Raw genomic sequence first — 18,623 nt, 5'->3', positions numbered from 1 at the left:
GACGATCAGCTGTCCATCCTGTCTCCTTATAGCACTGTCTTAGGCGTCTCACAGTACGGACATTGCAATTTATTGCCCTGGCCACATCTGCAGTCCTCATGCCTCGTTGCAGCATGCCTAAGGCACGTTCACGCAGATGAGCAGGGACCCTGGGCATCTTTTTTTGGTGTTTTTCAGAGTCAGTAGAAAGGCATCTTTCTTTTGGTGTTTTTCAGAGTCAGTAGAAAGGCCTCTTTAGTGTCCTAAGTTTTCATAACTGTGACCTTAATTCCCTACCGTCTGTAAGCTGTTAGTGTCTTAACCTGTTTGGCCTAGGGGGCAGTATTGAGAATTTTGGAAAAAATATGTGCCCATTTTTAACTGCCTCCTACACCAACTCAGAAGCTAGAATATGCATATTATTGTTCAGGTTTGGATAGAAAACACTCTGAATTTTCTAAAACTGTTTGAATGGTGTCTGTGAGTATAACAGAACTCCTATGGCAGGCAAAAACCTGACAAGGTTTCAAGCAGGAAGTACCCTGTCTGACAAGGAGTCGTGCATCTTGCATCTGTTTATTGAAAAGTAAGGATCTTAGCTGTAACGTGACAATTCCCAGGGCTCCGATAGGCTCTCAGAACCCGGGAAATACCTGAAGGTTTACGAGGCAGCCTCAGGCTGAAACACATTATCGCCTTTGGCAAGTGGCTGCTCAGAGGACCTTTGAATGAGGCGCGTGCACGATTCGCTCCTGAGGATAAATTTTATTCGGCTGTTTAGGCTCAATGCATATTCCCGGTCGGAATATTATCACTTTTCTACGAGATAAATGGCATAAAAATTGGTTTTAAACAGCGGTTGACATGCTTCGAAGTACGGTAATGGAATATTTAGAATTTTTTTGTCACGCCAATGCGCCATGCTCGAGACCGTGATGTAGCATTCTGATAGTGTCTAGAACTCACGAACAAAACGTCGCTGTTTGGATATAACGATGGATTATTTGGGACCAAACCAACATTTGTTATTGAAGTAGAAGTCCTGGCAGTGTATTCTGACGAAGAACAAGCAAGGTAAGAACATTTTTCTTATAGGAAATGTGATTTTGGTGGAGGCTGACCTGGGTGGGTGTCTAAATAACTAGCCCTGTGATGCCGGGCTATGTACTTAGATTATTGCAAAATGTGCTTCATCCGAAAAGCTATTTTAAAATCGGACATATCGAGTGCATAGAGGAGTAATGTATCTATAATTCTTAAAATAATTGTTATGCTTTTTGTGAACGTTTATCGTGAGTAATTTAGCAAACTGTTAGTAAATTCCCCGGAAGTTTGCGGGGGTTATGCTTTTTCTGAACGTCACATGCTAATGTAAAAAGCTGTTTTTTTATATAAATATGAACTTGATTGAACAGACATGCATGTATTGTATAACACAATGTCCTAGGTGTGTCATCTGATGAAGATCATAAAAGGTTAGTGCTGCATTTAGCTGTGGTTTGGGTTTATGTGACATGATATGCTAGCTTGAAAAATGGGTGTCTGATTATTTCTGGCTGGGCACTCTGCTGACATAATCTAATGTTTTGCTTTCGTTGTAAAGCCTTTTTGAAATCGGACAGTGTGGTTAGATTAACGAGATTCTTGTCTTTAAATCGCTGTAAAATAGTCATATGTTTGAGAAATTGAAGTAATAGTATTTCTAACGATTCAAAAATCGCGCCACTGGATATCCAGTGGCTGTTACGTAGGTGGGACGAGTTCGTCCCACATGCGCCAGAGAGGTTAACGACCGTTCTACAGGTGCATGTTCATTAATTGTTTATGGTTCATTGAACAAGCATGGGAAACAGTGTTTAAATCTTTTACAATGAAGATCTGTGAAGTTATTTGGATTTTTATGAATTATCTTTTTTTTGCTGAGTTTCTATGTATATGTAAGTATATAGATATATATATTTACCCCAAAAATATATGGGGGATTCGAAATGATGCAGACAATTACATTGATGGCAGCAACAATCTAGCCGCAATATTAAAGCTGATATATATATATTTAAAAAAAAGTGTTGGTCCCATGTTTCATGAGCTGAAATAAAAGTTCGCAGAAATTTACCATATACACAAAAAGCTTTTTCTCTCATATTTTGTGCTCACATCTGTTTACATCCCTGTTAGTGAGCATTTCTCCTTTGGCAAGATAATCCATCCACCTGACAAGTGTGGCATATCAAGAAGCTGATTAAACAGCATGATTATTACACAGATGCACCTTGTGCTGGGGGCAATAAAAGGCCACTTTAAAATTTGCAGTTTTGCCACACAACACAATGCCACAGATGTCTCAAGTTGAGGGAGCGTGGAATTGGCATGCTGACTGCAGTAATGTCCACCAGAGCTGTTGCCAGAGAATTTAATGTTCATTTCTCTTTGAGAATTTGGCAGTAGGTCCAACCAACCTTACAACCGCAGACCACGTGTAACCACTCCAGCCCAGGACCTCCACATCCGTCTTCTTCACCTGCGGGATCGTCTGAGACCAACCACCTAGAGACTTGACGAAACTGAGGAGTATTTCTGTCAGTAATAAAGCCCTTTTATGGGGAAACACCCAATCTGATTGGCTGGGCCTGGTTCCACAGTGGAGGGCCTATGCCCTCCCAGGCCCACCTATGTCTGTGCCCCTGCCCAGTCATGTGAAATCCATAGATTAGGGATTAATCAATCAATCAAATGTATTTATAAAGCCCTTCTTACATCAGCTGATGTCACAAAGTGTTGTACAGAAACCCAGCCTAAAACCCCAAACAGAAAGCAATGCAGGTGTAGAAGCACTGTGGCTAGGAAAAACTCCCTAGAAAGGCCGGAACCTAGGAAGAAACTGAGAGAGGAACCAGGCTATGAAGGGTGGCCGGTCCTCTTCTGGCTGTGCCGGGTGGAGATTATAACAGAACATGGCCAAGATGTTCAAATGTTCATAGATGACCAGCAGGGTCAAACAATAATAATCACAGTGGTTGAAGATTGTGCAACTGGTCAGCACCTCAGGAGTAAATGTCAGTTGGCTTTTCATAGCCGATCATTCAGAGTATCTCTACCGCTCCTGCTGTCTCTAGAGATTTGAAAACAGCAGGTCTGGGACAGGTAGCACGTCCAGTGAACAGGTCAGTGTTCCATAGCCGCAGGCAGAACAGTTGAAACTGGAGCAGCAGCACAACCAGGTGGACTGGGGACAGCAAGGGGTCATCAGGCCAGGTAGTCCTGAGGCATGGTCCTAAGGCTCTCTAATGAATTTACTAATTTCCTTATATGAACTGTAACTCAGTAAAATCGTTGAAATTGTTGCATTTATATTTTTGTTCAGTATAGTTTAGGGCCTGTGAGGGCTGACGTAACAGTGTTGGAGTTACAATGTTGTTGTCTAGACCTTGATACTCTGTTATAGCCATACATTTTCCAACAGGCTGAAAAAGGGCAATACAATACACATTCTTCAGAATAAACATTTCCTCCACCAACTTCTGCCTTTTGAGATCTGTTTAGGCAAATGTCTTGGGTTTTGTAGGTACATGTTAGCTTTACAGGAAACCAGAGCTGCAGCATAGAAAGAGGGGAGGGTCTAGAGAGAGACTGCATCCTGACAACAGGCCCTTGATTACAACCATCAGCACAACAGAGCCAAGATAAGGGCTAGAGGAAAACCAGACGATAGGCCTACACCTCACTGCAGTACCAATACACATACAGCATGACTCACTCAAAGCCAACCACAGAGTAATGGCATAGTGTCATACAAGACTTCCTATCGAACACGTTTACCCTATAGCTAAGATAGCCAGTTCACCGAGTCATCTTCAAAGATAACACACATGGCCTGTGCACACACAGGCTCAATATTTGTTCTCCATTTTATCAGTAGCTTGTTGAGGCCCTTCTCCCTCTTCTCATCTCTTCTTCTCACCCTATATCTCCCTCTCATGCATACAGGAATTAACACACACACACACACACACACACAGTGTGGGAGGAGCAACACTTAAGGTACACCCACCACATCCTTCTCTATAACAAAGCCAACAAGACTCCCTAATTAAATTTGCCTAATCTCAAATAAGAATACTCCTGATACAAAATTGTCAAACTGGTCCACATGAGCAACATCCAATTAGTGTCAAGTGTGACTAATTATAATCTGAAAAATGACGTGTGGCTAATTATAGCAGATTGAAACACTTCATTAAGCAAAGCTTATAGCGAGGAGACATTCCACATTTGAATGTTAAAACCTCTCTACGAGATGAAGCAGCAGCAGCTTCAGGCACAATAGAATGTGTAGGTTGATCTTGTTGGATGCAAGGATAAAGTGGTTTGGAGGAAATTAGTCCAGCAAAATGTATTTTAAAAAATGGCACATGCTCAAACTAGGCTACATTGTGCCAACTGGGAAACACAGCCATGAAATTATAAAACAAGACTATCCCTTTATGCTTGTCAGTGGTAGAGCTCTTCCCTCTCATTTATGCAGTCATGAATGTATAATAACAATGGCAATCATACGTAAATGGCGGGTATAGGCGAGGAGCACACTCCCTTGATCCTGTAGGGCCCATGGGGGTGCCAGGGTACTTCTACTGAGGAGCAGATGGGTCTTCTGTCCAGCAGCGTAGGCACAGGTGGGCCTGGGCCCACCCAATCAGATTGAGCAGATATGCTCTCTCTACTTGTTCCAAACGGGACATTAGTCTTTTTACCTAAACATGCAAACAACCTCAGAATTCAGAGCAGTGCACTGGAATGACATTCAGATTAACTGGAATGGCATTCACTCTCATAGGATGGTTGGCCAAAAAGAACTGAAAGCCACACCCCCAATAAGCCACAAATATGACCGAATTGAGGGATATGTCACTGTGCACCATGCCACTGCCTACTTTATTTGTTCATTTAGCAAACAAGACAGCTCATAATCCAGTGCCTTTATCACAGTCAACACACCTACAGTTTAGCTTTAAAACAATTCTCAGCCTCATGGCAAAATGTGTAGAATTGCAGGAAATCAGCTAAATTGTATCTTTGCCCCATAGAAAAATGTGTAGAATTGCAGGAATTTAGCCTCCCTCAAAAAATGTAATCACATTTCCCCACCAAATTTTTGCAGGCACATCCAACCAACATTTTTTCTCTACACTACTGACATCTGCCATAGCATCCTGATAAATGGGCCCAGTATCCTGGACCAGGCTAATCTGCACCACTCCTCCATTTAAAAAGGCACAGTCAAGTTAAATCCCTCATTCTTCACCTCCAGACAGTCTCGCCATCTGTACTGCACAGTCCAAAAGGTATGGTTATACCTCAACTGTCCTGCTGCACTACAACAGTCTGTCAGTGTCCAAACATGGATAGCAACAAAGAAATGGCCTACCGGTCAATCTTGTCCATGTCTTTGAGAAAATGTACATACAGGCATTGCCAATACCACTCAATACATACAAACCTGCCTTAAAACTATTAAATTGGCAATAGTTTTTTCTCAACTTCAATGGATGAATAGATATTTTCTTACAAAAGAATGTTAGATACAATGTTAAAGGGCTCCCGAGTGGTGCAGCGGTCTAAGGCACTGCATCTCAGTGCTAGAGGTGTCACTACAGACCCTGGTTCGATTCCAGGCTGTATCACAACCGGCCGTGATTGGGAGTCCCAAAGGGCGGTGCACAATTGGCCCAGCGTCGTCCGGGTTAGGCCGTCATTGTAAATAAGAATTTGTTCTCAACTGACTTGCCTAGTTAAATAAAAAAGATACTACAAAATATGTATGGAGTCATGGACAAACACTGTAGAGACAAAGTGGTGCACACAGAGCGTAGGATAAAACTGAAATTATGGCACAGGCGTTACAAAATACATAGGCCTACTATCTCCAACTGAAATTCCGGGGCTCACGTTGCTGTCACTTCGCTTTCGGAAGGAAAGGCATGCAAATGTAAAATTCCTCCTCCCTTGCTCTACCGGGTCCTGGACCTGACCACATCTGCGCTCAGCGCCAAAGTTGATATGTCGACAATTCACACCAACTATAAACGACTCTCTGAATCGGAATGTCAATGTTATTACGTAAATATCCAACATTAATGTAATATTGTATTTTTTTTCGTCCTCGTCACAGCGCAATGCATGTTGAAACACTTTTGTGCTTAATTTTGAAGTAGGATTAAAAGTATCGGTCAAAGCGTCTCTGGATGGGGAGTCAATAAATTACCAGGTTTAGGCTATAGGCCTAATGTGTAATTCATATATCATTCGCATATCATAGCCAATATTATAGCTAGAATACTGTAAATCATAAGCAGAAATGTCTAATAAAAAACTAAGTAGGTGCTACTTTGGTGAAAGCAGTGGCACATTATGCAAGTAGACATACACAAAATGCTAAGACAGCATTATTTCTAATTTGCACGCGTCTTGTACTTGCTTGAAAAGACGGATCATTTTAATTGAAGTATTGGCAACAAAGTAACAAAATAGAATTTTATCAATTTGTCAAAATTACTTACGCTTTTAGTGGGTTCTGAATGACAGCCGCCATTTTGCTACACTGTAACGCAATATCAGCGTCTTGCAGTTCTGAGGGAAACCTACGCAAGAGCAACCAATCAGGGCTCGGGGTAAAATCGTTGGCCAATGCATCCACAGTATACGTAAATAAGGCGTGGCCTGTGTGGTAAACTCAATGAGTAAACTGTCAAAACGATTTTAAAGGGTTCTGCCTGTATTTATATTGTAGAAAACGGAATACCGACCATATGTCTATGATACCGACTTCTTGAAGAGATAGCTAAAGTTGTCAAACTTTCTTCCCACCAATGCAACAAAACTAAGGTTGCCAGGGTTCAAAGAGCAGATCTTATTAGAAATATGAAATAGAACCTGACTAAATATCCATAGCCCCCTCCCCAACCAAATAACTATAAAACAGCCATGAGCTGATAAGACTTTAATAATATAGTTATTCCACCACTTATGGACATTGTCAATATGCAGACATGCACACTTTCTCACGATCTTATGTTCAATAACAGCATAACATAGTGTTTCATACCTCTTTCTTGTCTGTGCATTAGGAGTGTCGATTCGAGAATTCAATCCATTATCATTTCGGTCACAAAGGTCTCTCTCTCAAGCAATAGGTTTGGAAAACAAAGGACTAGATGGGGACATAGCTGACATTCCTGGCTATTACTCTGTGCAATATTAGCAACACAGACATGACTTAGTTTCATACAATGACATCATTCAATCAGAAACATTTTGACAGCAGACAAGGCAGATTCCATCGTAATTTCTATACCTCACCATCTAGGGTTACAGCTTAGACAAAAGGGCAAAAATAAAATACAAATCTAACAAAATGACAATTATCTTAAATGCTTGCAGGACAACCTTTTTTTCCAAACACAGATAAAGGAAATAGACATTGTATGTGCTTGGTTGGCATGTATCCAGGTAATATTGTTCCCTGGGTTCTGACATTTCAGCCTCTTATTCATCTAACAATCAAAGAAGTGAAATGGTTAAGGTATAAATGCTAGCTGACTGTGCATATCCAAGTGTTGTATGAATGAAGGACAACAGTTTCCAGTCAAGAAAGCAATTGAACTCAAATATACCAATAACAGTATTCAGAAATAAAACCACATTAAACTAACTTATGACTTACTGTCTACATATAGCATATCATCTCTCAATTATTAAAAAGCACAAAATAATATGAAAGAATGAGCATGCAATCTATTTGACACTGCAATCTTTAACATGGATGACAAATAATGCCACAGAAGCAGAGGGCTGAAAACAAATGCTGAGTTCATTTTCCCACCAGCCTATGCTTATGGTGATCAAACAAGATTCAAACAAACGGTACTAACTGCCACACCATTCAAATTCTAGGTGCATAATGCACATCATGTGTATACACTCAAGTAACAGAAATTGTCAGATACATTACAAAAATACCACCCAGTATAAGTTAAAATATAACAATGAGGTTAGGTATTGATTTATTCAGAGATCACCAGACCCTCTGAACATCTCAAAGGCTATGCATCTTTCAGACTCAAGCTGAACAACTGTTTTCTACAAAACAAAGTTTCTAAAATCCTGATTTCACATTCTTCTAGCATAATTCCATGTCTTCATAGAACCATAACCTCTGAAGTAAATAGGAAGTTAGTGTCAACAGAAGCAGTAACCCAAAAGGCTATTTGCAGACCAAATATCCTAAATCTAAAGTTGACTAACTCTTGACAGACTGGTTGAAAAATGGGATATGGGTGCTCATGCATGCTCAAATCTAAGTCAAATCTTTGTTTTTTTGTATTTTTCTGGCCATGATAAGCAGCAGCTTTGTAAAGCTGCAACAGACTTAGAGCAAACCTAAAATAGTGTAGTAGAGCATGCAATTAACCTGCAGCAGGGACTTCACTGACACCATTATCCCCTCAACATTAGTAGTAACATCAGTAAAACAAGGCCTTATGGAAAGTATTGATTAAAACTACCCCCCCCCCAGGGTTCTCAAGAAAAGAACATTGCTAACATGCTACAAATGTACTTTTTTTTCCATGGTAGAAAAATATTTTTAAACCATTTTAAAAAAGCTGTGATTTGGGTGAATGAGGAGCTCAAAATATATTCCTGGCTCACTCTTTTGATAAGGACAAATTACATAGATGTTCCTGTTGTTCCACAAGGCATCAGAAACCCTAAAACTAGATTTACTAAAAACATACTTGCCACAGACACGGGACAGAACCATTTAATGGAGGTCTATAAGGGGTGGGTAGAGGGTTAAGAGGTGGTTCAGTCGAGTGTTGTAAGGGAAGAGGGCCAGCCCCGTTAAAGGTCTCCAGGTTTCTGGTTGCAGTTAGCACAAACACGGACGGGGTGGTCCCAGCCCCGCGACGGGACCGGCCGACGCTCCAGCGAGCACTCGTCACACACGCCTTGCCCGCAGGCGCGACAGTGGTGCTTGGACAACTTGGCAGTGAAGCTGCACTGGCAGTTGTGGCAAGAGAGGATATCCTGATCAGGCACCCAGTAGGTGGGACGCGCAGCATCCTTGACCAGACCTGAAGAGAGAGCAGACACAGTAAAAAACGACTGTTACAGTAGAATGGAAGTGCAATGCTAAACCAATAACCTGTCGAACAATAAAAGTATCCTAATAGTGCAGTATCTAAAAATAATTTTATTTGTGATAAGGAGCAGCAGAGACATTTTTCATATGCCACCAGATGGCAGCCTGTCCATGGGTTTAAATTCCTGCAGTCATTGCCCATTACACAATTCTATCTGGCTCTTGTGTTACATAACACTCACCCAGTGGGATGTCAATAGCAGTAACCACGGCGCCCAGTGTGTTTGACACTGCTTCTCCAACCTTCCTGGCTAGGGTTCCACCTTCCTCATCTTCAACCTCTGCGTGCAACAGCTCTGTACAAAGCATACAACTATGTTACCACTGTACAGTATGGCTAAAATAAACGTGTATGCAGACTAAGTAAGGCTAAAAACAGATTTAAAGGCTAAGTATACTAAGTTACCACTGTACAGCATGGCTAATAATAAATACATACAGGATAACTTTGGCTTTGAGGTGTTGGTACCTGTATGTGTGGCCCTCTGCTCATAACAGGTGTCACAGACTCTCACGGGGGCCAGACCCCAGCCTTTCTCTGGGACAGGCGTGGCTTTGGACGAGCATGTGTCACAGAACCCTTCCCCACAGGCACGGCAGTGATGCTTGGTATCGTTGTCTTGGAAGACCTCTTGGCACTTAAGGCATGTCTGGACATTACAGGGAAAAACAAAAACATGAGGCAGTTATTGACTAGGGAATCTAGTACGAGGGGTCGATCTGAGCCTTATCTTGTGACCCGCAAACATGGGTTGTGTAACATTGGCCCCAGCTGAATAGCAGCGAAGGGCAATAAACAGGTTCCTGGACAAGAAAGTGTTGACTCTACTGTTCCACGTATGATGTGTGTGTCTGGTCCTCTGTCACTCACCAGGATGAGGGAGTTGGGTTTCCAGTAGGTCGGGGCGATCTGATCCGTTAGCCAGGAGGTGACGGCCTTGGCAGGCTTCACACTGAGCTCTGACACAGACTGGGCCATGAAGTTAACACCATCCAGCAGACGCTGTGCTGCATTGCTATTGTCCTTCAGGAATCCATCTGCCTGTGGAAAGTGAACATTGAGTTGCAAGAAGTTTACAAGTTATTTTGTTTACATATAAGACTATGTTGAGAATGTGGAAATAATACCAATAGGCATTTAGAAGTATTTTAGTAGGTATGTGGTGTGGTAGTTCTCTTACCCCAGGCCATATATGCTGGATTTCAGTGCGGACCACCGTATCCACTGGGTCCTGGTTCCCATACCAGTACTGCCGGCTCCGATAGATCACCCCACAGTTTGGACATTCAATCACGTACCTGCAGACACAAAAACACAAAAGTAATATTTTACAGAGCATTTATAACCATATACAGTGCATTCAGAAAGTATTCAGACCCCTTGACTTTTCCCACATTTTGTTACAGCCTTATACTAAAATGGATTAAATTGTAATTTTTTTCCCTTCAATCTACATACAATACCCCATGACAAAGCTAAAACAGATTTTTAGAAATGTTTGCAAATTTATAAATAAAAAAAAAGTATTCAGACCCTTTACTCAGTACTTTGTTGAAGCACCTTTGGCAGCGATTACAGCCTCGAGTCTTCTTGGGTATGATGCTACAAGCCTGGCACACCTTTATTTGGAGAGTTTGTTCAATTCTTCCCTGCAGATTATCTTAAGCTCTGTCAGGTTGGATGGGGAGCGTCACTGCACAGCTATTTTCAGGTCTCTCCAGAGATGTTCGAATGGGTTCAATTCCGGGCTCTGTCTGGGGCACAAGGACATTGAGACTTGTCCCAAAGCAACTCCTACGTTGTCTTGGCTGTGTGCTTTGGGTTATTGTCCTGTTGGAAGGTGAACCTTCGCCCCAGTCTGAGGTCCTGAGCAGGTTTTCATCAAGGATCTCTCTGTACTTTGCTCTGTTCATCTTTCCATTAATCCTGACTAGTCTCCCAGTCCCTGCCGCTGAAAAACATCCCCACAGCATAATGCTGCCACCACCATTCTTTACCGTAGGGATAGTGCCAGGTTTCCTCCAGATGTGACACTTTGCATTCAGGCCAAAGAGTTCAATCTTGGTTTCATCAGACCAGAGAATCTTGTTTCTCATGGTCTGAGTCCTTTAGGTGCCCTTTGGCAGACTCCAAGCGGGCTGTCATGTGCTTTTTACTGAGGAGTAGCTTCCATCTGGCCACTCTACCATAAAGGCCTGATTGGTGGAGTGCTGCAGAGATGGTTGTCCTTCTGGAAGGTTCTTCCATCTCCGTAGAGGAGCTCTGTCAGAGTGACCATTGGGTTCTTGGTCACCTCCCTGACCAAGGCTCTGCTCCCGATTGCTTAGTTTGGTCGGGCGGCCAGCTCTAGAAAGAGACTTTGTGATTTCAAACTTCTTCCATTTAAGAATGATGGAGGCCACAGTGTTCTTGGGGACCTTTAATGCTGCAGATATTTTTTGGTACCCTTCCCCAGATCTGTGCCTCGACACAATCCTGTTTTGGAGCTCTACGGACAATTCCTTTGACCTCATGGCTTGGTTTTTTTCTCTGACATGCACTGTCAACTGTGGGACCTTGTATAGACAGGTATTTGCCTTTCAAAATCATGTCCAATCAATTTAATTTACCACAGATGGAATCCAAACAAGTTGTAGAAACATCTCAATGAAGATCAATGGAAACAGGATGCACCTGAGCTTAATTTCGAGTCTCATAGCAAAGGGTCTGAATACTTATGTAAATTGTAAAAGGTATCAGTTTATTTTTCATGTGTAAACATTTTCAAAAACTGTTCTAGTTTTGTCATTGTGGGGTATTGTGTAGATTGATGAGGAAAATGTTTAATTTAATCAATTTTAGAATAAGGCTGTAACTAACAAATTGTGGAAAAAGGGGTCTGAATACTTTCCGAATGCACTGTACCTCAAGACAAACTACATATCTGCAGACATATCTGGAGTGCACCAAATAAGTTAGTAAACGGCTAGGGGTTAGCAATGAATGGATTGGTGATTCTAGATCAAAAAGCACCATGACTTAAAATTAGAGACACCGGTAGAAATTCAACCCCAAACGATGACCTCTAGTGTCACTCACCCTGACCAAGCGTATCTAGCAAGGCCCAGCCACGGAGAGTCTGAGGACGCAGAGGTCTTGGGAACCACCACCACTTCCTTTCCCCCTTCGTAACAGGCCTAGTGGGACAACAGAGGCATTGCGGTCAGCCTGATACAGAGTCAGATCTTCAGAATGTCATATGGCAACATTGGGTTCAGGTAGTACAAGATTTAGGTGGATATCCACAGGACTAACCTTACAGGTGTAGATGCGATTGTCGTATTGGGGTGAGTACCGGCAGCGGTGTTTGGCCTCATGACACACCCCCTCCCCAAGGTGGTTCATGCTGTTCTTGCAGCCAGAGCTAAAATAGCAACAACAATGTGACTTGTTAAAACCCTCGCTGTATTTAGTGGCATGAGATGGAGAAAATGAAATAAATGAGAGGACTTACCCGCAACTGAGGCAGAGGCAGGAGCAGGTGAAGTACTCATCGGGGAAGAAGCAATTGTGGGCTATGAGCTCATCAGAGATCTCCCCATTGAAGCGCTCACTCAGGGCCTAGACAGAAAGAAACAATACATCAGAAATGTCATACACATAGCCTGACTAGATTGTTCAAATGGTGTGAAAGTAAACAGATCTGTAACTATTGAATAGCAATGTTTGAAACTTACTAAAACAAGAACGGGATGTTTTAGTGTTTGCCTTATGTAAATGTGAGCCTGTTTGAAACTGTTTTGGAGCCAGGTGACTACTGACTGAGTTATAAGCATGTCTACTACCTGCAAGGCTTTGAAGATGACAACTGGGGAGCGAGGGGAGCGGGTGGCGTTGTTGTCCAGCAGCTGCTCCAGGGTGCGCTGTAGGCCACCAAAGTCTGTTGGGGGGCTGCAGGTACGCGTGCCTCGGTACTGGATGGAGCTGAATGCCTCTGGGAAACGGCCTAGCTTCCTGAACCGCTCAAGTAGCAACCGATCTACAGACTCTGATGAGTTGTCTGTTATAAATGAGGGAGAACGAATGAGGGAGAACGAAGAACAGGATGAGAAGACAGACTTAACGTTTATATATCCCTTCATAAAAAGAACATTTCACTTATTACGTTGATCAATCAAAACTGAGGTGGAAGGTGCCTCACACAACAACAAAAAGATTCTAGGACAAAAAAGTCAAATTCTAAAGACAAGAAACATTCCCTGAACAAAAATATAATGTAAAGTGCTGGCCCATGTTTCATGAGCTTAAATAAAAGATCCCAGAAATGTTCCATACGCACAAAAAGCTTATTTCTCTTAAATTTTGTGCACAAATGTTTTACATCCCTGTTAATGAGCATTTCTCCTTTGCCAAGGTAGTCCATCCACCTGACAGTTGTGGCATATAAATAAGCTGATTAAACAGCATTATTACACATGTGCACCTTGTCCTGGGGACAATAAAAGGCCACTCTAAAATGTGCAGTTTTGTCACACAATGCCAAAGATGTCTCAAGTTGAGGGAGCGTGAAATTGGTATGCCGACTACAGAGCTATTGCCAGAGAATTTAATGTTAATTTCTCTACCATAAGCCACCTCCGTCATTTTTGAGAATTTGGCAGTACGTCTAACCGGCCTTACAACTGCAGACCAAGTGTGTGTTTTCTCAATCAAGGACACTGTTACTAACAGTTGTGGCTGCTTTGAGTGATGTATTGTCTCTACCTTCTTGCCCTTTGTACTGTTGTCTGTGCCCAATAATGTTTGTACCCTGTTTTGTGCTGCTACCATGTGCTGCTGCCATGGTGTGTTGCTACCACGCTGTGTTGTCATGTGTTGCTGCCATGCTGTTGTCTTAGGTCTCTCTTTATGTAGTGTTGTGTTGTCTCTCGTCGTGATATGCGTTTTGTCCTATATTTTTATTTAATTTATTTTTTAATCCCAGACCCCATCCCCGCAGGAGGCCTTTTGGTAGGCCGTCATTGTAAATAAGAATAAATTCTTAACTGACTTCCCTACTTAAATAAAGGTTAGATAAAATAAAAAACGGGCAAGTGGGCATGTGGGCAAGTGGTTTACTGATGTCACCGTTGTGAACAGAGTGCCCCATGGTGGCGGTGGAGTTATGTATGGGCAGACATAAGCTACGGATGACGAACACAATTGCATTTTAACGATGGCAATTTGAATGCACAGAGATACCATGATGAGATCCTGAGGCCCATTGTCGTGCCATTCCACCGCCATCACCTCATGTTGCATGATAACACCCAGCCCCATGTCGCAAGGATCTATAGACAATTCCTGGAAGCTGAAAATGTCCCAATTCTTCCATGGTCTGCATACTCACCAGACATATCACCCATTGAGAATGTTTTGGATGCTCTGGATCGACATGCATGACAGCGCATTTCTGTTCCTGCCAATATCCAGAAAATTCACACACCCATTGAAGAGGAGTGGGACAACATTCCACAGGCCAAAATCAACTCTATGCAAAGGTGATGTGTCACGCAGCACAAGGCAAATGGGGGTCACACCAGATACTGATTGGTTCTGATCCACACCCCTACCTTTCTTTAAAAGGTACTGTATCTGTGACCAACAGATGCATATCTGTATTCCCAGTCATGTGAAATCCATAGATTAGGGCCTAATTCATTTATTTCAATTGACTGACTTCCTTATATGAACTGTAACTCAGTAAAATCTTTTAAATTGTTGCATGTTGCGTTTATATTTTTGTTCAGTATATTTCAAGGGATATAAAATAATTTACAGTTCAACAGCCACATACTTTAAAAGGACTCTAGATTATTCAAACTGCTTGACTGGTCAGTTACCTGTTCACACAGTTTCAAAACTGCTCTGTTGGAATAACAAATACTAGTCTTAGCGTGTCAAAGAGAGATAGGGATGAGTAGGATTTTGCACCCGTAATTACCAAATCACATGTTTTATGATCTTGTATAGCAGAATTCTTGACAATATGCATGAATCTACTTTATTCCTGCTTCCACTCTGTCAAGGAAGGTGAAATAACAATGAGACTGATGAGTGCAGCAAGTAACAATCTTCGATTTGTGTACAGTACACTATGGTAAGTGTTGACTACAGTATTTCTCAGCACTGACCTGAGCCCAGTAGCTTGGTGTGGACGGTCTCATGGAAGATGATGACGGCCGGACCCAGGGTGGACAGAGGCACATCAAGGCCACAGCGGGCCGTAGTGGCCTTCAGCTCCTTGGTAAAATGCTTCAGGTAGGCGTCCGACGCGTCGCACAGAAACTTGAAGAGGTCGTCATGGAGGCGGTCGGCATGGGTGCGGTAGATTATGAGGTCGGAGATAGCTAGCACCTTGAGAAGGAGACGTGTTCTTTGGCCCTGGTTGGAGCTGTTACCCAGCAGGCCCTCTGTGTCAATGACCACCACCTTGTGGATAGGGTCGAATGCCGCCCACACCCCCACTGTGCAGGACTCCTGTGTGGGGGAGGTCTTGAACACTTCCCTGCCTATGAAGAAAGTGTGGTTCAGAGTGTGGGATTTGCCCTCTCCTGTGTTGCCAAAGACGGACACCACCTTGATCAGCTTGTCAGGCTTGCAGTTCAATTTCTTCACAAACGCGCCATCGTCCTTTACCTGGAGAGAAAAAAAAGAGTAGAATTAGCAGATGAGGTAATTCCATTTCACAAAACACAATTTAGTTTAGAAACAAAACTGACAGAATGCAAAAACTCAAAGGACTTTTTTTATTCCCTTCACTACCCACCTGCATCTCCTCATTCGCATCAACCAGAAGAAAACTGCAGACTTTCTCCAGAAGTTTTGTCTTCTGGACTTCTGCCTCGTCTACCAATACGCTTAAATTGATCTCTGCAGTTTTGGGTGGTGGGGTTAATTTGACTTCAACAGGATTTGGTGGAGGGGTTGAGTTGATCTCTGCAGGTTTTGGTGGAGGGGTTGAGTTGATCTCTGCAGGTTTGGGTGGAGGGGTTAATTTGACTTCAACAGGATTTGGTGGAGGGGTTGAGTTGATCTCTGCAGGTTTGGGTGGAGGGGTTGAGTTGAGCTCTGCAGGTTTGGGTGGAGGAGGATAGGCAGTGAGTGGGTGCTTCTTCTTGTTACCTCCATTGTGGGTGCTTTTCCGACACTGTTGGCACAAGTTGACTTTGCAGCTCTGGCAGCGGACGACAGACCTGTGGCGGCGGCCATTCACTGGCCTTTCCTTCCCTCCTCTGCAGTTGTCACAGTAGGGTACATGCCACGGGCCTATCGCTACCCGTTCATGGTTCTGCAGGCCCTCTTGACTATGGAGTTCCTGCTCACAGCGAACACACTGCAAGCTTCTACATTCGTCACATTCAAAAGCAGCCTCTTCTGAGCCCCCACAAGCATAGCTCTCTTGACAATTTAGACTGGTGTTAATTTCCTTTTCTGATGAACCATGACCACTCATTTTTCCTTCGCAAGCCAAATCTGAACAGTTTTATGCTAGCTGGAGTAATTTGACTATAACGCCAAATAGTCCCAAAAGAGTAAATAAATATCAATCAAGTAGTTTCAGTGATAACACATGACCTTAGTATTAAATACTGTGTGCTTTATAGGCTACACCTACAACATAGACAACTTGATATAAGTAGACTTAACAGGGTTGCATGGTGACAGTGCTCCAATTAACCTGTAAAGGGTCAAGATCCACTACAATTTTTTACAGCTTACTGCAGCATTCCATACAAAAATGTCAATATGTGACACATTGCAAATATAGTACTTTGAGGCAATATGGTTGAATGTTTGTTCTGGCTATTTTAAGTCAACCTGCTCTTGACAATAACATACATTACGGTTATAACTGGCTTCATGAACATTAGAACACTGCCAGAATAAATACGTTACAGCAAAGTAAAGCTGGAAACACAATGTATGCAATAAAACAAATGTTTGGCAAGACAACTTCCCTGAAACATATAGCTAACCACACTAACATGAATATGTGCAAACTGGCACCAACTTGAAACCACAGCTGGGAAAACTAGCCAGCTGTTTAGAATCAAACATAAATCACTTCCCTTGTTAGCTAGCTTCCTAATTGCTACCTAGCTCGAAAATAAAACCACCTAGCTGACAGCTGCCTAAAAAGCTAGCTAGTAAGTTAGCTGCCTGTAGCTTGACATTTAAACAATAGTTAGCCAACTAACGTAGTTAGCTAGTTTAAAATAACGTTATTCCAATGTCAATGTGACAAACTACGAGTTCCGATCAACAAAACACCGACAACAAATCCCAATCACCCCTGTCTGTAACAGCTAACATTAGCTGGCTGGCTGGCTAGATAGCTAGCTGTGTTATTCAAGCTACACAGTTTTGGTAAACTCGGTTGTCAATAATATTATAGCCGAATGCTAGGATAACAACTGGTCAGTCAACAAAAGCATACAAAGAAAAATAGCCCAATCCGTTTCGGGAGACTTTAAAATATATTATTGCACTGAAATCCTTCCAAGCTTTGTCATTGTTTTGTTCATCAACCCCTTCCCTAGCGAATTTCTGTGCGCTATGATTGTTGTTGTTGCCAGCCAAGTCAGATCAGCTGATCAGATTATATAGGTAAATGAGGTGTATGCTGGGAAATGAAGTTGTTTTGAATGAAACAAGTAGGCGTTGTAGTCAAAAATCTATCAAATTGTCTTTGATAATATGTATACTTCTACATAAAGACACACACAGACATGGATGATGGATTGTCTAGTAAAATATGACATTTTATCAGAAAGATATTGGATTGTACAACCTGATTTGATTTTGTGTTGAATCTGTGAAAGGGAACTCTTTCTGACACTACCACTAATATTGCAAGACTTTGAATTTGATCATTATAAATAATTCATTTTCCTGACAGAATTAACAAATATCGATTTTCTATGCAATTTGTAATATGCTTTAAACAAGTAAAAGCTCAGTAGCTTCTGTAATATTCAGTACATCAGTACAACAGTAGAGGGCAGTAGATCATTTATAATTTGAATCCTTGGGTAAACGACTACCTGATAACAAAATCCTATTTCTCTATGGTTTGATCATGTCAGTGGGTTTGATGTGAGACCTGCCCAGAATGAAAATGTCCTTAAGTGGACACAATGTAATTGTGTCGGTATGAATGTGACAGATTAAAATCAATCGCAATGATATCAATCGCAATATTACCGGTGTTTACCCCACACTAGGGTTCCACAACTGGTGGCCTGCAGGTGATTGATTTTATTTGATGTCTTCATCATTTGCTTGCCCCACAAGTTCAGAGCAAATATATTGTATATATACAGTAAGAGTCAAAAGTTTGGACACACCTACTCATTCAAGGGTTTTTCTTTATTTTTACTATGTTATACATTGTAAACTATGAAATAACACATATGGAATCAT

General features: G+C 42.1%; 2 protein-coding genes across 2 annotated transcripts in view; both read right to left on the bottom strand.

Annotated features, from left to right (window-relative positions):
- Positions 1 to 6,917, bottom strand: part of LOC115172636 (zinc finger protein DPF3) — a 56,422-nt gene extending 49,505 nt beyond the window's left edge. The window contains exon 1 of the mRNA XM_029730270.1: positions 6,537 to 6,917. Coding sequence (XP_029586130.1) covers positions 6,537 to 6,568 — 32 coding nt within the window. The 5' untranslated portion in view covers positions 6,569 to 6,917. The remainder of the gene's footprint in view (positions 1 to 6,536) is intronic.
- Positions 6,918 to 6,961: 44 nt separating this feature from the next.
- Positions 6,962 to 17,773, bottom strand: zfyve1 (zinc finger, FYVE domain containing 1). The gene is made up of 11 exons (XM_029730268.1): positions 15,967 to 17,773; positions 15,332 to 15,836; positions 13,004 to 13,218; positions 12,673 to 12,779; positions 12,474 to 12,582; positions 12,258 to 12,355; positions 10,360 to 10,477; positions 10,050 to 10,220; positions 9,648 to 9,828; positions 9,361 to 9,474; positions 6,962 to 9,110 (listed from the first exon to the last, which is right to left on the bottom strand). The coding sequence occupies exons 1-11, from the start codon at positions 16,651 to 16,653 to the stop codon at positions 8,878 to 8,880; spliced, it is 2,538 nt and encodes an 845-aa protein (XP_029586128.1). The 5' UTR covers positions 16,654 to 17,773; the 3' UTR covers positions 6,962 to 8,877.
- Positions 17,774 to 18,623: the final 850 nt, after the last annotated feature.

The sequence above is a fragment of the Salmo trutta genome, chromosome 33, assembly GCF_901001165.1.
Source record: "Salmo trutta chromosome 33, fSalTru1.1, whole genome shotgun sequence".
Classification (NCBI taxonomy): domain Eukaryota; kingdom Metazoa; phylum Chordata; class Actinopteri; order Salmoniformes; family Salmonidae; genus Salmo; species Salmo trutta.
The sequence above is the reverse complement of the archived record's forward strand: the minus strand, read 5'-3'. Positions and strand labels throughout refer to the sequence as shown.